Source organism: Anolis sagrei, chromosome 4 (assembly GCF_037176765.1).
Source record: "Anolis sagrei isolate rAnoSag1 chromosome 4, rAnoSag1.mat, whole genome shotgun sequence".
NCBI classification, from domain to species: domain Eukaryota; kingdom Metazoa; phylum Chordata; class Lepidosauria; order Squamata; family Dactyloidae; genus Anolis; species Anolis sagrei.
The window spans coordinates 77,214,563-77,235,764 of NC_090024.1; the positions used below are offsets into that span (position 1 = coordinate 77,214,563).

At 38.4% G+C, this 21,202-nt stretch overlaps 1 protein-coding gene across 5 annotated transcripts in view; it reads left to right on the forward strand.

Moving 5' to 3' along the window:
* The window catches only part of RIPOR2 (RHO family interacting cell polarization regulator 2), a 146,893-nt gene that overhangs the window by 86,297 nt on the left and 39,394 nt on the right, over positions 1–21,202 (forward strand). For all 5 annotated transcript variants that reach the window (XM_060774914.2, XM_060774919.2, XM_067467487.1 and 2 more), the window contains exons 2-8: positions 5,799–5,925; positions 8,265–8,420; positions 9,930–10,008; positions 12,217–12,240; positions 14,092–14,145; positions 18,676–18,825; positions 21,014–21,077. In XM_060774914.2, coding sequence (XP_060630897.2) covers positions 5,799–5,925; positions 8,265–8,420; positions 9,930–10,008; positions 12,217–12,240; positions 14,092–14,145; positions 18,676–18,825; positions 21,014–21,077 — 654 coding nt within the window. The remainder of the gene's footprint in view (positions 1–5,798; positions 5,926–8,264; positions 8,421–9,929; positions 10,009–12,216; positions 12,241–14,091; positions 14,146–18,675; positions 18,826–21,013; positions 21,078–21,202) is intronic.

The following is a 21,202-nucleotide window of genomic DNA, read 5'->3' on the forward strand; positions in this document are numbered from 1 at the left end:
TGGTGGGATTTGTTGGGGGCTGGTGGATTGTACTTGCCTTCTTTCAAGGCTTAAAGAGTGTGACTTAACCAAAATCCTCCAGTGGGTTTCCATTGCCAAACGAGGATTCTCATTTGTGCATTTGGTAATATATGTCTTCATGTAGTTGTCTTCATGCAGTTGAATCCAGTTGTGAGTCCCAACTATAGTGGATGTACTCTATTTAATCATTTTAAAATACATTTTAAGTTTAAAAAAGCAGGAGAAAATCTATTAAATTAATGAACTTCCCTTTGATTTGTGCTCAGTAAGTGAAACTGGAATAATAGGTAAGAATGGCTGATATTGTTATTGCTGCTGCTGTGTGCCTTCAGCCCCTAAAATAAACCTGTGTGTGTGTTGTTACTGTTGTTTCTTTTGGCAAAGTTGCTTCAGATAGGGTTTGCCATTGCCTTCTTGTTAGAATAACAGAATGTGATCTGCCCAAGGTCATCCAGTGGGTTTCCATGGGTGAGCAAGGATTCAAACCCTGTTTTTTGACTAATGCTCAAATCACTACATTATCCTAGCTCTAATAACAGGAAACCCACATAGAATAGGAAAGCTGCTGTGGTGGATGAACATTTGGGCACAGAAATAGGAATTTATTAATTCTGCCTTATACTAAAAACATATTTGATCTATATAAGTAAAGGTTAAAGGCATATTCTTTTCACAATCTACTGTGAAAAGCAAGCATATGCCAACTTCTGTTTTAATCTTTGGAGTTAACTTCAAGGCTAGTAGGGCTGAGATGTGTGGTAGCATTTTGAATAAACATAATTATTGCCTCTTGTACAACATTATGTTCCTCAATTAAAAACTTAGTATCTGCCTAAATATAAAGCAGAGTGTGCCAACAAGCAATCCTGTATTCCACAGCCATTGCCGCAGTATTCAGTGTATTGCTGAACAATTTTAACTGAAAAAAGAAAATAGGTCATCAGAAGAAGAACTGACAAAAATACCATATGTGTACTGTATTAATCTTTCTCTCACAAATTTCCCATCAAAGTATTCTGTGTTATTGAAAAACCTGCAGATTTCTATCTAATATAATTTGTTCAAATTAGAGGTATCCTTTTATAGTTACATATCTCATATTCAAGGATTAGTTTTTTTGTTTTAGGTTTTTTAAATTAAAAGTACATATAAATTAGATTTATCTATAAAAATAATTCACTGTTAAATTCATGAATGTTTTCCACACTTATTCCTAAGAAGTACAATCTTGTTTTATACTTGATTATTTTTTCTTAAATTTATATTTGTGTAAATGATCTTTAAAACCACTGAAGTTGACTTAAAGTAGCACGGTTCTTTGCTTAACCAGTGTCATGTTTCAGTTATACCAAGAGATGATATATTTGAAAGGAAATGATTTAAAAATACTGGTTACACTCTAGATTCAACCTTTTAGGTTTTGGGGTGACCTAATTGTATGCAGCTATGTCCAGGTGTTTTGTGGTCCTTTGTTTGCTCTTTTCCTTGGGTCTTTTATTACAGAAATATTTTCCTAACTTATTATTCTGTTAGCTTGTGACATTTTTTTACGTTTTCCAGAATTAATAGAAGTCCATAGGTAATGATATTTTAAGTTATCTAGTGAAGACAGTCTATCTGGTTTCTCATGTAAATACTTTTTTTATGACATCACTAGTAAAAACATCAGATTTGCATGGTTTAGAAGTGCCATGGAGCCCTTCCAGACAGCCCAAAATGCGGGCCCAATCGGACTTTTTTCTGAGGTGTCCAAACAACACCTCAGGTAAAAGCGAATTAATTCGGGACAAAGTAGGAAAACCCTGCTTTATCCTGAATTAATTAGATACCCCATTAGACCCGGACCTTCTGAAAGGCCCAGTTTTAATGGGGTATGGGCCCTGTGGGGACAGAATCCAGGGACTGCTTCTGCAGTCCCAGTAGTTAGTTCCCACAGTCCAATTCGCTTCTTCAGGCTCCATGAGCCCGGAGAAGCAAAGAGAGCACCCCTCTTTCCCAACCTTACCAGGAGCCATCCTGGCATGTAAAAATGATGTGTCAGGAGGTGGGAGGATTGCCCCTGACCCCCCCCCCCAGCCTCCTAGTGGGGGTAGCCCAAAAAGTTTTTGGGATAGCATGGGGACAAACACCCGGGAAAGCCCGGGATTTAGCAGGGCCATAGCCAGAGGGAGGATTTAAGAGTTCTAACCCCCCCCCCCGAAAAGGTTCTACCCCCCCCCCCAAACCTGGTTTACTCAACAATTTTAATTGTTTAACAAAGTTATGAGTAAACCAGGTTTCTTTTTTAACCTGACACATTTCAGGGCAGGGTTAAACTTTTAACCCCCCCCCCCCTCTGGCTACAGCCCTGGATTTGAGGGGAGGTGTGGGGACTTAAATCCATTTCGAAGTGTATTTCTTTAACCCATTCTGCAGCAGGTTTAAGCTCTGTGTGAAAGCACCCATGGTCCACACCATTGTGTTCTTTCTCTTTCCCTCTACTCTTTCTCTTGTTTTTACCTTTCTACATTTTTTTCATATGGATCTCTGTGCCCCTATTTCCTGGTATTCCTTCAGCCTTTCCTCCTGCTCACTCTGTGCTGTCCCCATCAAGTATCCCATTCAGATGAGTGTCTTGGGTCTGTGATTCCTTTCCTTCCAGTTCTCTGTGGTTTCCTCTAATTTCTCTTTGCAGTAAGTGGTGTATACAAACAGACAACTAAGATTTGCAGAGTGTTTGTTATAGACAACATAAGCAGTAGGTTATGACAGCACAAAACCAAAAGGTCTGAAGAAATTAGTGCTGCGTGGAAAAAGTCTCTTCCAGGTACAGGGTTAGGTAGGTTTCTTTCTCCAAGGCCATAGTACAGTATTGTAGAGCACATACTTTTCATTTAAGGATGAATTTGGACTATCCTTAGATGAATCTGGGAAATATTTGTGTTCAAAATTGTTGGTGATCCAATATCAGTCAGTTTGTATCAGTGATTGTTTTTGTTGAAGAACCACTGTAATATCCTTTCATTTCATTAGAAAACTACAGTTTGGGAGTAATGCATTAGAAGTTATATAGTTACTTGTGTCAAGTTACTTTTCATCTGCAATATTGCATAACAAAAACACCACAATGAGTATAATGAGGTGTCCCATGTGGAAAGACCAATTCTTCAGGTGAATCATTAGAATGCTCTGAAGGCTTATCAAGAGTTCCTCTTCAAGCAATGAAGTTGTATAATTCATTTGGGTGGAAAGGACCATGTAGAAGAGAATAAAGACTTATTTAATAGGTTAGTTCAACCAGCAATTTAGTTCCTTTCTTTTTCAGAGCATAATTAGTGGATATGCTTTAAATGAAATGATAAAACTGTGTATCTTGCAAACATATTGCTTTGGATTGGCATACTTATCCATTCCACTAAAGCTCATCATCCCTTATTAGCCTTAACAAGGATATGATGGAACTTATTATATTGGCAATGTGTTCTTTTATTTTGAGAAAAGGGGGCTTTTAAGCATGAAGCAGCTAATCATATGCTAATGAACTCATCTTGACTAATATCAGTACTTATAATCCTTCTGCTGCCTGATGTAGTATAGGATACTTTTACCATTGGACCTCATAAACCTTCTGGTGTAATTAATCTCTTTCCTTTACACTTTTCTGTAGTTTCAGCCTAAAGATTCATAAAGTCTCTTACATAAGGGTTCAATAGTTGTGAATGTGTGGTCTCTTCCTAGATGCTGACAGTCTAAAGTTATTTGGCATTAATAGGGATAATATAGATATGAATCAAAATGTGTGAATATTGATTGCAGTAGTAAAATATGTCATTGCAGCATAAAGCCAATACAGATTATGATAATATATCATTTCTACACAGTTGGATAATGGGAGACATGCTTTCATTCTGATATGCACTAAATGATTTGGGCTTGTTACATGCCTGGAAACATGAGAATGATTATGGTTTTAAGTATTTACATGGATTGGAACTGAAGAAACTTCAAACTTTGGCTGTTGTGTTGACGTAAATAAGTGATAGAAATTTTTTTTAAGATTTTTTTTAAAAAAATAAACGAAGAGGCAAGTTTCAAATGGATACCAAAAACAATTTCTCTTGATCCTTGAAACAAAATGACTGAGGCTGAGACAGAATGTGAGGAGAAAGAGAGCCCAATGGGAAAAAATGAACCTTCTACAACAGTGGTTCCCAACCTTTTTTTGACCAGGGACCACTCTCCAACATTAGTACCAAAAAGGTTATTTATTTATTTATTTATTTACTGCGTTTGTTGACCGCCGTTCTCAGCCCTAGGGCGACTCACGGCGGTTTACAATATATAAAAACAGTTTACAACAAGGACATATCAAAAACAGCAATATAAACATAACAATCGACAATACAAATTACACTAAATCATCCGCGCCGTCTCATCTTAGAATCATAAACCAATCTCGTTGTCCATATTCCGTTCCAGTCGTCATTGCTAATTGTTGTGGCACTGCTAATTGTTGTGGCACTTAGTCAAACGCCTTCTCAAATAACCATGTTTTTAGTCTTTTCCGGAATGTCATGAGGGAGGGCGCCTGTCTGATGTCTGCAGGGAGGGTATTCCACAGCCGGGGGGCCACCACCGAGAAGGTTACGAATCAGTTTATGATCAACTTTAGATTTGGTTTGGTTATTTGGAGTGCTGATTCAGAAAATTGCATTGGATAGACCACATCAGCTCTAGTTTCTAATACAGAACATACGCCACCCAGTAGTCGTCATCTGCTCACCCACAAAAAATTATATTTAATAATCTTGAGGTGATGTAGTAGTAGTAATCTTTTGTGGGTAGTTAGCCTCTCCTCTCCTGGCATCTATAAGAGGGTTTTGAGACCAGTCACTCTCATTGATGCGTGGTTTTGAGGCAACGGTGTAGTAATGGTGAGGCCACAGACCACATTTCTGTTCTTTTGGATCACTGGTGTTCCATAGACCACAGGTTGGGAATCACTGTTCTACAAACTATTTGAGAACTCCTTCCAAAATATATCCAGGGTGTATTTTTGTTTGTTTTTTTGTTGTTGTTTTGCTTTCACCCATTTCAACCTGTCTTCTGATTTCCATTTTGGTGGCCAAACTTATAGATCTATGCTTTGTAATATGTTGAGGACAACTAGTGAGGCAGGGTCCTCTTCTTTCCCCTTTTCTCTGTCTATGCTCAGTTTGTCTTTTGTTTGACTCTATTCAACATCCTTTGATGTAGTGGAAGATAATTAGTAAATTCAATACACATACATTTGTGCAAGATAGGGAAAGAAATTTAAGAACATTGCAGCTGAACATGAAAATGTGCATTGAAATATACTTCCAAATGGAGATGGAATGTGCACTATGATTTACAGCTATTCCAACGTACATCTGCCGGTTCATCATTGTTTGGAACAATTCATTTTGTGAGGAAAAAGCAATGTGTTACAGTAAATTGTTTTTAAAATCCAATCTGAAATACTATAGAGACTTTGATTTCAGGGACAGTCACTGCTAGAAAATAAATAGGAATAAAGGAAAAAAATTAGCTCCTCTACTGGAAAGGTTCCTGTTACTCTTATGGGAAAAAACAACAACAAACCCCAATGTATTTTGAACTAAAAATGTAAGATCAAGATTCAGGAATGCACAAATCTTTAATATTCTCATGATCCATATTCATTTAACCATTTGTGGCTCCAATCAAGAATTTGACACTCTGTGTCTTAAATCTGCTAGACGTTTGCCATTGTAAATGACCTTACTATTTTCTTGCAGGAATATCTTCAAGATTCCCAGAAATCATGTCAGTAGGATCACACTCATTCTCCCCAGGAGGCCCTAATGGGATTATTAGAAGTCAATCCTTTGCTGGCTTCAGCGGTCTTCAAGAAAGGCGATCCAGGCAAGTACGGTTTTCCAAGCAAAGCTATAAGCTGTGCGTACACACAGAGAGAGCTTGGCCTCGGGGATCTGTTGTTTTTATCTTATTTTTATATTCTAGTGAAAGAACCAGCAAAACCACCTCTGAGTAGTCCTTGGCTAGGAAAACCCTATGAAATTCATGGGATTGCATTGAGTTGGCAGGTGACTTGAAGGCACACACACAGACACACACAGAGTAGGCTTCTGTAATAAAACTGGCAATCGAAACCTCAATTTAAACAAACCAAAAAGCAGGAAATAACCCCATCTTTACTAAAGGTTATCTCTTTGACCTGTCTGGTTCTTTGACGCCAGCAAGCTCATCAGCTCCATAGTTTTTAGAGGTTGGGAGTGAGGAATAATTTAAATGGAACAATTTTCCTTTTGCCTCCCAAACCCAGCCAAGTTTTGACCCTTTTCTTAGAGCTGAGCCAAACAGTCCTGTTTTGTTTCAGATTCAATCTTAACTATAGATATTTTACAGATTGTCTTCACAATTGTTCAGGGAATATGCCATGGTCTGTCATTCACAGTTAGCAGGACCAGATTTATTTAGTCCAGGATATATGGTTATAAATTTATTTTAACAGATGGGAGAGCAAGTGAGTATTGGAAGAAATAGGACTGTGTAATATATTTTTTGTTCCTGGGTTATAAATTTCCTTTCTTGATTGGTTAACATGAAAACATGGAAAAGTCTTATTAAATTGAAAAAAAAAGCCCCTTTGTTTTTGCTGGACATCCTGCTGTACATTTTGCTATAGCTTTTCTGTGAATATCTCATAGAGTCTCAATCAATTCAACATAGTTTGTCGCAGCCACAAAAATGAAATTTCTGTAATATAACATCTTTCAAAGTAAGTACCTCACAATTAAACAGGAAATAACACTTTCAAACAAGGAACAGATTATTTTTCAAATGTTGTTACATAGTGTGACCAGGACAAACATTATTTTCTTCACTCCAGGACAGTGCCAGCACCTGGTATTCTTTGGTTGTTGCTTGGCATAGTCCACCACTAATCTCTAATGTGGGATCAGTTTTATATGTCTTTTTTTGTACTCTGATGAGCAGTAGGCAGCTGAATATATCTACTGTTTTCATTTTCCACCTGGAGTGATACTTTATAGCACTGTAGGGACTTTCAGTGGGAGATATATATAGAATTTAGTGGAATTGTCCCTTGGTATAAGAATACTTCATCAAACCCAAAACAAATCAGGATCTAGTCCCACCTGTACTGCATTTTTGCAAGCGTTTCTGTATTTGTGTGGCTTTTCCATTGAGGAAGGGATATAACTGCAACCTGTATGGCAAAAGTCTTGCATGAATGAAGCTTCGGACCTCATCACATTTAGCTGTCTAATATGGGCGACACAAGGAGATTCGCTGGCCATTGCAGCACATTTGTAGGGCAGCAGGGGAATCCATCGCTCCGCACCCTGCTTTGCCCGCAGCAGGGCATTCCCAATCACACAGGGGAAAGCATCACTGCCCAGCTTCTGCCAACAAGAAGCCAGGCAGCAATGAGAACATGGGAAGCCTGGTGTATTCTCCTTGTTCTATCATAGGACTTAGAGCTGAGTTCAGGGATGGAGCCTTACCAGAAATAGCTGAGCATCGTGTGAAGGGATTCGTCATGCTCCATCTGAAAACCTATGTGATGAAGTCTTTAGAGACAAGCTTGTAGCCATTAACCTTTCTCAACAATTTCACAAGATATTTTCCCCTCATTTAGGCTTGATTCTGTGATCACATTGAAGATCTATGCTGGTAGAAGCTACCTAAGTACAGTGTTATTCTAAGTCCATCCAAACAGCCTTTGTTTCAGAATACTTTAAATCTTGTCATACTATAAATCAGTGTAAGAACCAATAAGTACAACTATGCCATTGTAAGCAAGATAATCGTTTATAACAACAGCTGTTTATAAAAGTTGCTTCCATTTGCTTTTCTTTTAGACTTCATACATTGGTTGTGTAATGTGTATATATGATGTGTTTAAAAGATTGATATCTACACCAAATCTTTGTAAGTGGGAAGCAACATATCTAAATAAACGAGTGAATTGGGAACATAAAGGCATTGGATCCCTCCCCAAGTAGTCTATCAGATGCTGACAGCCAAGTGTCATGTTGGCTCAGACCTCTTAACCCATAAACACTGAATGCTCTCTGGCAGGCAGCCTTGTAAGCAGATTGCTTTAAGCTGGGAAAGATTAGGTGTTAGAGAAAGCTCCTTAGGTGATACTCCTTTAAGATAATCATGATTTATCATTCTTCTTCCCTCCCCACACCCATTTTATGTTCACTTTGTAGGTGCAATTCATTTATTGAGAATTCCTCTGCACTCAAGAAACCTCAAACGAAAGTGAAGAAACCGCACAATTTAGGACACAAGAGCAACAGCACATCTAAGGAACCTCAGCCTGAAAGGATGGAAGAAGTCTACAAAGCCCTAAAGAATGGACTCGAGTAAGATTTTTTATCATCCTGGAACAACAGTAAAACTGTCCTTGTTGCTTGACTCGAAAAGCTTGATTTCTCCATAGAAAATTAAAGTCCAGCTTCTGATATCAAGTATAGATTTACCAGGTACCAATCAGCAAGGAATTTGTGCTCCATGCAGAGCTTGGAAATTTCCTTTTTGTACAATGGTTTTTTGAATGCTGCAGCCAGCACTGGCTTTCTTAAGATAAGGCATTCTGGGAGTTGTAAACCAAAAAGAGTAACCTGTCAGAACTCTCTTTCCTCTGACAATGGAGGGCTAACATACGCAGCACCCTATTCATATTCTGAACCCAAGCCTACTTTTTGTGTGAGATAATTGCTTTATCCACTCTCAACATTGCACTGAATTACAGTTGCACAAAATGCCTAGCTTTGGTTGACTGTATATAATCTTTGCATAGATTCTTCTAGTTTATGCCAAGATTACCTTGCATATCTCATACTGTGGCATACAATGTAGAATTTACACAGTACACTTTGGGTTCCATACCTTTTGAATTCTGTTTTCCAAGGAGATAGAGGTATTGCCCATAGTTAGTTGGTAATGCTGTCAATTTGTCCCTTTTAACCAGTTCATATATCTTCTCCAACCATTATTTTTGTGAAGGAATTTATTTTTTTCATTTTAGAGCAAAAAGAATTTTCACAGCTATAATATATTGTAAAACTCCTTCCAGTTTTTCATCCATCTTTCCTAATAAGTATAATTCTTCTGCGTTTTCATGTTTAAAATGTCATCCAGGTCATGTAGATTTGAGTCCAATATTTCAGAGCTTTTTTACATAACCACTCCCTTTCCATATTTCAAATTGTACAATCCCTCTTCCTGTTGCAAATTTCATGTTCACCATTTGAGTTTCATGATGTAACTTTACCCTTTATGATGGAAAAGGCAATTTGCAGCACTGCAACTTATTGAACTACAAATCTCATCCTCACAGACCATGGGTTGTGCTATCTAATTCTGAAAGGAATCAAAGTCCCACAGTCCTATACACACTTAGCTAGGATTATGAACTATTTAATTGAATAATCCTTACTTCTATATGAGGAGCCCCCGGTGGTGCAATGAGTTAAACTCTTGTGCCAGCAGGACTGCTGACAAACAGGTCAGCGGTTCGATTCTGGGAAGAGTGGATTGCGCTCCCTCTGTCAACTCCAGCTCCCCATGCGGGAACATGAGAGAAACCTCCCACAGGAGGGTAAAATATATAACATATGGGCATTCTCCTGGGCAATGTCCTTGCAGACAGCCAGTTTTCTCACACCAGAAGTGACTTGCTGTTTCTCAACTTGTTCCTGACATGAAAAAACAAACTTCTATACAATCACGTAGAAGAATACTTTATTTTCTTAAACAATTATCAGCAGAAGTAACATTTTTCCAAACAAAATTTCTTTTTATAAAATCCAACTTTTAAAATATTAGAATGTAATAAAGGTGATGTTTTACTTTGTACCTTTTCTCTACAGTGAATATCTTGAAGTGCATCAAACGGAGCTAGATACGTTAACAGCTCAGTTAAAGGACATGAAAAGGAACTCACGACTGGTATGTCATTATCACAGATTCAAACTATAGGGAAGTGCTTATTAAGTGCTCAGATCCTCCATGGGAGAGATAGTGTCAAAACCTACCTTAGACATCCCTTTAAAACCAGGCAGCATCGCCATCTGTAAGTTCTGTGACGCTGTCAAATGGGATAGTGAAGGATATGTATCCAGCCCAATGCATAAATGAACTGTTGTGCAATGAGCAGGATTAGGGGCTCCCACCGATTCCTATCATGGCTGTTTGTCATTCCATAAATCACTGGTGGGAGATGGCTAGACATGTCATTCTTCAGCATCCTATTCACGCATGACCACTGCTTCAGTTGGTGTGTCTGCCTAGCTTTTCAGGTGGCTTTGAGTGATGTTTGCAACCTGGCAATGGTGCCATGGTTTTAAATGGGAATAGCAAAATTTACAAAGAATTCTACCCAGTAGTTAGGTATTTATATTTTAAAAATATACATAGAACTTTGAAAGAGGGACATAGAGTAACATAGCTTTGTTTCAATGGTGGCATTGGAGCCCCCGGTGGTGCAGTGGGTTAAATCCCTGTGCCGGCAGGACTGAAGACCGACAGGTCGCAGGTTTGAATCCGGGGAGAGGCGGATGAGCTCCCTCTATCAATTCCAGCTCCTCGTGCGGGGACATGAGAGAAGCCTCCCACAAGGATGATAAAAACGTCAAATCATCCGGGCGTCCCCTGGGCAACATCCTTGCAGACAGTCAATTCCCTCACACAAGAAGCGACTTGCAGTTTCTCAAGTTGCTCCTGACACGACAAAAAAAAATGGTGGCATTTAGGTTCTGTCCATAATGCAGTGCTCCAAAATGCAAGGCTTTATGTTTTCTGTAATGGTGGCTCATAGATCAAATGGAGAGATCCTCCAATGATCCTGAGATTTGGTGTCAGACTGTAGCCTATGATATTGCTGCTAGTCTCTGTCCACCAATCCAGTCCCCCAAATCCCAGCAGCAATAGCAAAGGGATGGAGTCCTGCAGTGCTGGAAAATGGGGTGCTGAAGGATGATGTGTCTCTTACGACATTGTAAATACTGAACAGGATATCAGCCTTTGTCTTGCAAAAGGATAAAGAATAAAAGGCCACCAGATTTGATTTTGCACAGAAATACAACATTTTAAAAAATGAAAATAAAAAACATGTTTTAATACAAATGAAATTTCACCAATAATTCTGAAGTGCAGAAATCAACACAGTATTTGACAATTTTTCTCAATGTTACTTCCTCCTCAAGGGTGATAAAAATATGTATGTCTTTCTGCCTCTGGTAATAATGATTTAAAACCGAAGAAGCTACTTTTTGGTCTGCCATACTCAGATTGCCTCATTCAATGTGGTCATGGGCTTATATTGGCTGGGTGTGATAACTGATAATATATTTAAAAATAGCTTTTTTAGGCTTTGGCAATTGCTTTGCATAGACCTTTTTAATACTCAAACAACTATTTTTACAGCAAACACAAGTTTACTGGGCAAAGGTAATGAAGGAAAGCACTCTCCATTTACTGAATTCATTCACAATTTATCATTGGATCAATTTCAGCACCCACCTACTACAAAAGTAATTTAATTGTGGGAAAAATAGTCTTCTAGATCCAGTACTGTCAGTTTTCTAGTCATGGGAGGGAAAATGAAGAGCTTATACAAGAAGAAGAATCATTTTCTGGATCTTAACTGATTCCAATATTTTAAATGTGGTTTTTAAAAGGAATAATTACTTACCTACTATGGATCAGAAAATACATGAATTAGAGACCATGCATTACTGTTATATACATGCATTATGCATCTTAGGAGAAAAGACTAGAAGAAAATTCTGAAGTAACTGTATGAGTTATATATATTGTCTGAGATGGATAGATTACTATGAAGCATGGAATTATATTACATTTATTCCCATTGTTTGTGAATTGGGTAGAAAATACACGCATTTCTAGCTTGGTTGATGGAACAAAATTGAGAAGTCATTTAATTTTATTTATTTGTTCAGTATGTGTATAAAGCTAGCATTCTCTAGATGGCTTCAAAATGAAGCCAAACAGTTTCCTTAGTTATCTATGGAATAGCATTGTGTATTTCTTTTCTGTATTTCTATATTGGATGTTGCATTTAGTGGCATACGTAGTGTTTCTTTCTGTAAAAGGACATCTTATGTATTATTAATATTTTCATTTTATTCCTTACAGGGAGTGCTATACGAACTTGATAAGGTATGTTTTTCTAATAACTATCTAAACTGGAACAAACTGGTCAATTAAATCCTCTTTTACAGCAAAATATAACATTAGCTGCATGATTTCCAACACAAAAACCATGTGCCTTTGGCCTTTAGAATTTTCCACAATTACTGATGGAGATAATGTTTCAGAGTTGTTATGTGCCTGAACATCAACTCCAATATATAGAAACCCTATTATGGGATTTTCTTGAAAAAGGTTTTTTCAGAGATGGTTTCTTTTTAGGCTACGATAGTGGTTCTCAGCCTGTGAGTCCCCAGATGTTTTGGCCTTCAACTCCCAGAAATCCTAACAGCTGGTAAACTGGCTGGGATTTCTGGGAGTTGTAGGCCAAAACACCCGAGGTTTTGGTCTACAACTCCCACCTGAAAACCACAGATTGAGAATCACTGGGCTAAAAGAAAATATCTTGCCAGTGTGTTTGCATGACTGAACAAATATTTAAGCAACGTCTCCCAGAGTGCTTGTCCTCCATTAATCCTTATCTGTCCATCGATCTGCAGCAAACACTTTCAATCCAGAAGAATTATTTCAAAGAAAGTGACTTGAGGACAATTGGCATGGGAAGGAATAATCAATAGGGTTGTGTGCAGAATTTGTTCCTACCATTTTGACCATTTTGTTTTGTGTCTTCCATTTCTTCAGGAGCATGGAATGGGAAGCCCCCTCCCCATACAAAAATGTGCTTGACACAAAAACCTACTTTTGTCTGCATCCGAATTTGCCTCATTGCCTTGGAAAGAGAGTGCGTGTGTAGCAAGGCATGCAGGCAGGCCTCAAGCCTACCTGCAGCTGAGCGCCTCTTACTCTAGAGTAAGAGATGCTTGGCTGCAGGCACTGACAGGCACAAATACTTTCTGGGCCTGCCTGCATGCCCTGCCACTCATGCACTCTCTTTCCAAGGAGAGTGCATGTGTGGCATGGCATGCAGGCAGACTTGGAAACGTGCATGCCTGCCAGTGCCTACAGCCGAGCTCCTCTTACTTTAGAGTAGAAACAGCAGGTGTCAGGTTAGAAGAAGGGAAGCACACATCAGAAAGGGGAGCCACCCCAAATGGTCCAATTTTCAGGGTCCCAAACCAAAAACAACCTTCCTGATTTCAGGTAGATCCCAAAAAATGGAATGGGGCCCCCAACGAAAGCTGAAACATGAAACGTGGCAAGGTTTACACCAAAAGCACAACCATAGTAACCAACTATGACACAGTTTTCTACCTTTGATGCCATCTAGGATTGCCAAATATACAAATAATTGGTAGAAACAAAAGTTGACATTATCAGAAGTGCAATTGTGTAGCTGGAAAAAACCCATATTTTTGACATTAGATAGATAATGCAGAAGTGATATGACACCTTTCCATTTTCCTTTTTGCGGGGGGGGGGGGCTCAAATGAATTTAGAGAGGCTTGGAGCCATACTGTAGGTCCAAAGCAATACTTTGCCCTCACTGTTTTAAGAAAGTGGTAATTTAAACTCAATATTGAATAGATACTTGGCTGTTTAATGTATTGTTTTGGAATACAGTTGTATTCTATTTTGAGGAGAATTCTAAAATAGCTGAAAAGGTTTTTTCTCCCTATAAAGTCATCAAAGCCTTTTTATCAATTATAGTAATAGAATGAAATTTGAAGTTCACTGTTTCTAATTACAGAGACTCATTATAAAATTAGGCATATCCCCTTTTAAATAAAATATTCTGTTTATTTTGAATCAAACCAGTCTACTATGAAATTATCAAGAGTTCTGCAAAAGTACAGATCAGTTCACCTAATAGAGGCTATCTGTCATTCTTCTAGTTCTAATTATTTTAAATATATTTTGCAGCAAATGAAAGCAATTGAAAGATATATGAGAAAGCTGGAGTTCCACATCAGCAAGGTAATCAACTATCCTTTCATCTTGCTTCTTACTTTGTTCTTAAGCAATTTATCAAAAGCCTGTCTAACAATATCCAGTATTCCAGAAAAAAACTCCTGACAAAGCCGCCCTTCAAATAGACTTATGCTAGGTCTAGCACTGTCAGCTAGAAACTGTATGTAGAGTTCACAGTGTGTTCCCATTGTTGCCTTCACACAGTCACTCAGCATCAAGCTTTCCTGCATCATGTGGCAGAGTTGGGTACATAAGACATTGATAACACTATACATGCATCCCTCGCTATGCAGTCTGTAAATGCTGTGCCTGGGTTACAACCCAGTAGCTAGGTACTTGCATTTTTAAAAGATAGATAGAACTTTGAAAGAGAGATGTAGAAGTAACATGGCTTTGTGTAAATAGTGGCATTGAATTTGTTGTTGAAGGCTTTCATGGCTGGAATCACTGGGTTGCTGTGAGTTTTCCGGCCTGTATGGCCATGTTCCAGAAGCATTCTCTCCTGATGTTTTGCCCACATCTATGGGAGGCATCCTCAGAGGTCTATTGAAAACTAAGTCTATTGAAAACTAAGTCTATTGAAAACTAAGCAAGTGGGGTTTATATATCTGTGGAATGCCCAGGGTGGGAGAAGGAATTCTTGTCTGCTTGAGGCAAGTGTGAATGTTGCAATTGGCCACCTTTATTAGCATTTAATGGCATTGCAGCTTCAAAGCCTGGTTGGTTGCTAGGTGGTGTTAGATGGTCCTGATTGTTCTTGTCTGGAATTCCCCTACTGTTTGAGTGTTGCTCTTTATTTACTATCCTGATTTTAGAAGGTTTTTTTTAAATACTGGTAGGCAGATTTTATTCATTTTCATAGTTTTCTCCTTTCTGTTGAGATTGTCCACATGCTTGTGGGTTTCAAAGGCTTCTCTGTGTAGTCTGACATGATATTTGTTAGAGTGGTCCAGCATTTCTGTGTTCTCAAATAATATGCTGTTTCCAGGTTGGTTCATTAGGTGTTTGCTATGGCTGACTTCTCAGGCTGAATTAGTCTGCAGTTCCTTTCATGTTCCTTGATTCATGTTTGGGCAATACTGAGTTTGGTGGTCCTTATGTAGACTTGTCCACAGCTGCATGATATACGGTAGACTCCTGCAACAGTGAGAGGATCCCTCTTGTCCTTTGCTGAACGTAGCATTTGTTGGATTTTCTTAGTTGGTCTGTAGATCATTTGTATGTTGTGTTTCTTCTTCAGCCTCTCTATGTGGTTAGTGATTTCCTTTTCCACCCAGAGGAAAAGAACACTTTTCCTCTGGGTGGATCATTTGTCTTTACTCTTGTGGCTTTATCTTGGTCTTGCAGCTCTTCTGATGTCTGTGGTGGAGTATCCATTGGCCTGTAGAGCCTAGTTTAGTTGGTTCAGTTCACCTTGGAGGAGGTGGGGTTTACAGATTATTTTTGCAGTCTGCCAGGGCTTTTTTTGACTTGGGTGATGGTTGGAGTTTTAATCTATTTGTGTGTGTAGGGTTTCTGTAAACCATGTGGCCCAATTGTTGTTTGGGTTTGTGGGTGACTAGGACATCTATAAATGGCAGTTTTCCTTCATTTTCATATTTGGGTGGATGCTGTTGAGGTGGTCCAGGAACTTGTTTAATTATTCTACTCCATGGCTCCAAATGGTGGCAGTGTCAATCACATGTAGTTGGCTTTTTTGTTGCTGTTTCCAGAGCTTGTTTGTCAAAGTGTTCCATGTAGAAATTTGCTATGACCAGGCTGAGAGGGCTCCCCATGACCACTCCAAAAAAATGGCTACTCCTTCAATGCCCATCTTATCAGTTCAACAGAACTCCTTCACCCCAATATGCTATGCTGGATTTTAAGGTGAAATCAGAGTGCATTCATGGTCATGGTAATCCCATGAACATAATTCTGAATACCAAACATAGCTGCCTATCAGGATGCCAACCCAGGTATTTTGATTATGGAAGCCCGACTCTCCTATAGCATTTCTGTGGTACAGCATTCAGCTTGCTTCTTTGTTATTCCTATATACACATATCAAATATTCATCAAGTGAACAGATTCCATAAAAACATGTTCGCTGCCAGAAAAAATCTCATGCAGCAGGGTACTTTTTGTTCAAGTCCCTCCCACTCAGAACAAAGTGATTTCAGTGTTTTAAAGCAAGAATGAATTGCTACAGAGAGAACTATACCCAAACCCTTGAGTAGATTAACTTTTTGTTCTGTAACCCATAGTAACAAGTAAAGGGAACTTGATGTGAACCAGATTTTAGAAGAACCAAAATGTAAGCAACAACTGCTAAAAACATTTGCATGGAAAACAGCAAAACTATCAGAGCTCTGTGATCTAGCAGATGGGTCCTACTCATGCAGAAAGACAATGGTATACCCTTAGAATCATAGAGTTGGAGTAGACCTCATGGGCCATCCAGTCCAACCCCCTGCCAAGAAGCCGGAAAATCACATTCAAAGCACCCCCGACAGATGGTCATCCAGCATCTGTTTAAAAGAAGGAGGCTTTTAATAAGTACTGCTATTACTTATTAACAGAACTGGGCAACAAACGGCAACTATTTATGATAGCTCTTGGTGGTGTAGTTCTTTGAAAAAAATACATGGCAGTATTCATAATACTGTGGTTTAGAGTATTGTTGTTGTTACTACTCATGCATAGCTAGACCAACAGAGACTAATTGTCACCACATTCTGGCCCTTCAAAGTCCTGCGCACTAGTACTTGTTTGGATGCCTAGTAAAATATTCTTCCCTGCTGAGCTGGATTCTGCCTTAGCAATATCTGCTGTTAATTGAAGCCTATAGTGAGAAGTCATAATGGCTTATCCCTTAATGATAAAATGTTGCTAGATGAAAATGCTTCTATTCATGATAAGTTGGGGCACATAGCATCCATAGCTCTTAAGAGTATATTTGTATATAGCCTGTTAATATCTTTTTTTTTTTCATGTCAGGAGTGACTTGAAAAACTGTCGCTTCGCTTCTAGTATGAGAAAATTGGCCATCTGTAAGGACGTTGCCCAGGGGATGCCCAGATGTTTGATGTTTTACCATCTTAGCCCTAACTATGACCTGGCTCCTGCACTTTTTCCATCTGCCCTGTCCTTGCAACCCCAATTTTATTACACAAGCCCCTGCCTTCACAAGTTTAGTATTTGATTACTATATCAGTCTATAGGTTGATTGATGACATTATTTTATGCTGCTTTATGATGTTGTTCTTATACATTTTACTTAATTCTATGTTTGACTGGGCTTGTTCCATGTAAGCTGTCCCAAGTTCCTTCAGGGAGATGGTGGCGGGATACAAAAATAAAGTTATTATTATTATTATTATTATTATTATTATTGTTATTATTATCCTTCCAGGAGGCTTCTCATGTCCCCCCACGGGGAGCTGTAGGTGAGAGACAGAGCTCAACCCGCTCTCCCTGGATTTGAACCGCTGACCTATCAGTCAGCAGTCCTGTTGGCACAAGGGTTTAACTTATTTCGCCACCGGGGATTCCACTTTAACCTCCATGATTTCATCATGGGGAACGCTTGGATTTGTAGCTTAGTAAGATTTTGAGAAAGCCAGGAACTGTAATTCAGGAAACTGGACTAGCACTCCCTAGCTCTGAATTACAGATCCCAACCAAGCAGAATACTCCAGGATTCCACTGAATATTTTTTATTGTTTACAGAATTTTTAATCCCTCCTCAACTACAAAGGCACTCAGAGGTGCCTACAAAATGTTAATTTGCCCTCAGGCTTACAATGTACATAACTATTACATAACTATTATGTGAGATACATAACTGCTATGTCTTGTGGCTACCTTCCTCCCATATATAAGCATGACAGAGTAGTGTCAAACTGCTATAACTGTGTAGTGCAGATGGACTCCACATGAAAAGGATTATGCTGTATGCATCAGTAAAAAAGAGATTTCAGCTTTAATTTGAAGCCTTTGCCAAGTGTATCTAACAGCTGCTTTAAGCATGGACATTGTACATGGATCATATTTCATGGTAATGATTGTTAATATTACTAGGTATTGACAGATGGCTTTATTCCATCTGATGAAGAAGCCTAATTATTCTCCTTTCTTTCCTCTGAAGTAACCTTTTTAATTCAAAACTATGGTACTGCCATATTTAATTTTATACTGGGAATTAACTGAAGGTGGTAAAGCTAACAAGATAGAATCCTTTATTTAGAGACATTTGGTTTTTTAAAGAAAACTTAATGAGAAAAGGAAGCTTTGCACAAAATCTGAAGTTGTGATGTCTAAAAGCCTACAAAGATGAGGTACAAATTCCTGACAATTGCTTTGTTCTCATCCCAAAACTGAAAGTGCTGTTTTCACACTGAATTATTATCTAAAGATGTGGCATCAAATCTGAGGATGTTTACTCATAGATTTTTCTAAGGAAAAATACCAAGAGCTTCTCAGTTGCCCTGTTTTAAATTTAATTTCGTTGGCTTTTGATTTTTTGAAACCTTAATGAGTCATTGTTGTTCCTATCAGGTTGATGAGCTCTTTGAAGCATATTGTATCCAAAGACGGCTCCGTGATGGTGCGAGCAAAATGAAGCAAGCATTTGGGTTGTCCCCTGTGAGCAAGGCAGCTCGGGAGAGTTTGTCTGAAATCAACAAAAGCTACAAAGAATACACAGAGGTACATAAAAATTTAGTTTTGTCTGAGGAATTTACCACTTAGCATATGGGATCATTAACAGAAGGTCAATAAAATTGATTGTGAAAAGCAGAGTATGGAATGTCCAAAATACAGAATCGATTTCTACTCCTTATCAGTGTACTACGCTATGCATTCTTGTGGACAGCGCAGTGGCTTATGGTGTGAATTTCCTATTGCCAGCTTTTAATTCTGAGAGCAGCGTTCTCTTAGTGCTTATTTGTGTATTGGTGAACATCGGTTGTAGGAGGAGCACTTTAAAATTTAATAATTCAAAGGTTTGAGGAGCCAGAGGGAATGGCCTCTTAACTGGAGAGAATCAAGTTAATAATAGGCAAGGTTAAAGTCAATATTAGCATAAATCTAGGTGGAGAACTTTTAAAGGTGCCTTTAAGGCACAGATTATTCATGTGCAACCTCCGGTCTCCACAGGGCCCAAAATGTGCCCCCTTGACACCCCTCTTGTTTCCTTTTTGAAAAGATTTTTGGTCATCAAAGTGCTCAACTTGGCCCCCTGCCCCAAATATTGCAGAAGCTGTGAATAACTGCTCTAGCCTAATGACTTTTTTCTTTCAGTTTTGGGAGGAATGTTCCTAAAACATATATATGTGGAAGATATGTTCGCAAATGATCAATTGCTAGAAATCTACAAAAAATCATAGCTTTCTAGATATTCTGAGAAAATTTTAAGATTGAGTCTTGATCCAGCAGGCGATGATGAATGAAGGTATCAGGTTATCTCTAGGATGCTTAATACCACTTTCCTCTAGGAGAAAGGAATTGGCAGTTTCCAGAGGCACATTCTCAACTTCATCTGCTTTCATTTACTTGACTGGGAGATGGAGAACTTCTTTCTCCATCCTCTAGGCTAGAACCTTCCAAACATTTCATGTTGGTGACACACGTTTTTGACATGCATCATTTTGTGACACAGTAATTCAGTATTACTAGCAAACTGGAAGTCAAAGCAACATCTTATAAGATATACTGACACATACATAAATTGTAGTGATGAAATCTATGGGGACACAATATGGCTCATGAAAACCTTTCATTTATATATTTTAAAATGTATGATTTGGAAGATAATAATATATCTTTCCAAGGGTTTTGTCCTTCTTGAGTAACAATATGTTACTAAGACTAATATGAAGCTTACTAATTTTAGTCAAGGGCCCCCTGGTGGTGCAGGGGGTTAAACCATTGAGCTGCTGAACTTGCTAACCGAAAGGTTGGCGAGGGGTGAGCTCCCGCTATTAGGCCCAACTTTTGCCAACGGTGCAGTTCGAAAACATGCAAATGTAAGTAGATCAATAGGTACCTTCCCACTTCAGCGGGAAGGTAACAGTGCTCCATGCAGTCATGCCAGCCACATGACTTTGGAGTTATCTACGAACAGTGCCGGCTCTTTGGCTTAGAAATGGAGATGAGCACCATCCCCCAGATTCAGACATGAGTAGACTTAATGTCAGAGGAAACCTTTACCTTTACCTAATGCTAATCAGCACTGTTGTTGTGTAAAATGCATGTAACTTGATATTACTTATTTCACATAGACTCAGAGGTTTCTTGTTGTGTTCATGTGACACATGTACACATTGCAACAGACACACTGTATTGTGACACATTGTTTGGAAAACTCTGCTTTATGCAGTGGTTCCCAACATTTGTTCTTTCAGGTGTTTTGGTCTTTAGATCCCAGAATTCCTGACAATTGGTCATACTGGCCAGGATTTCTGGGAGTTGAAGGCCCAAATACCTGAAAGACTAAAGATTGGGAACCATTGGTTTAGGACATCTTTGTAAGCCTCTGTTTTGACTGCTTCAGATATAATAATAATATTAATAATAATATTAATAGTAATAATAATTATTATTCTTACCTGCCTCTTCTCATGGCTCAAGGGGGGCACAACATAGTTAAGACACCTCATCATAAAAATGTTAGGTAAAATGCATATATTAAAACATATTTCTGTAAAATATTAAAATACATGGAACAATTTAAAGTTCATAGTTAAAAACTGGAAGAGAGAAGTCTTCAGTTGTCTCTTAAATTACACCTAATCATAAATAAGGAATGTGTGTGTTATGGTTAGTTTTAAAGAACTTTTATAATTTAAATTTGAATGGTTAATCTGATAATACGTTTTCTGTTTTTTCCACACAGAACATGTGTACTATTGAAGGAGAGCTGGAAAATCTAATGGGAGAGTTCAGCATCAAGATGAAAGGTAATTGTATTGCCTTTCATCCCCTTTTGTGCACGAATGTCTCAGTGAGAGCTCTGTATGTATGTGTTTCTCAAAGCACTGAGAGCTCAAACCAATTTAGATAAGAGGTTTGTTTTCTTTTCTTC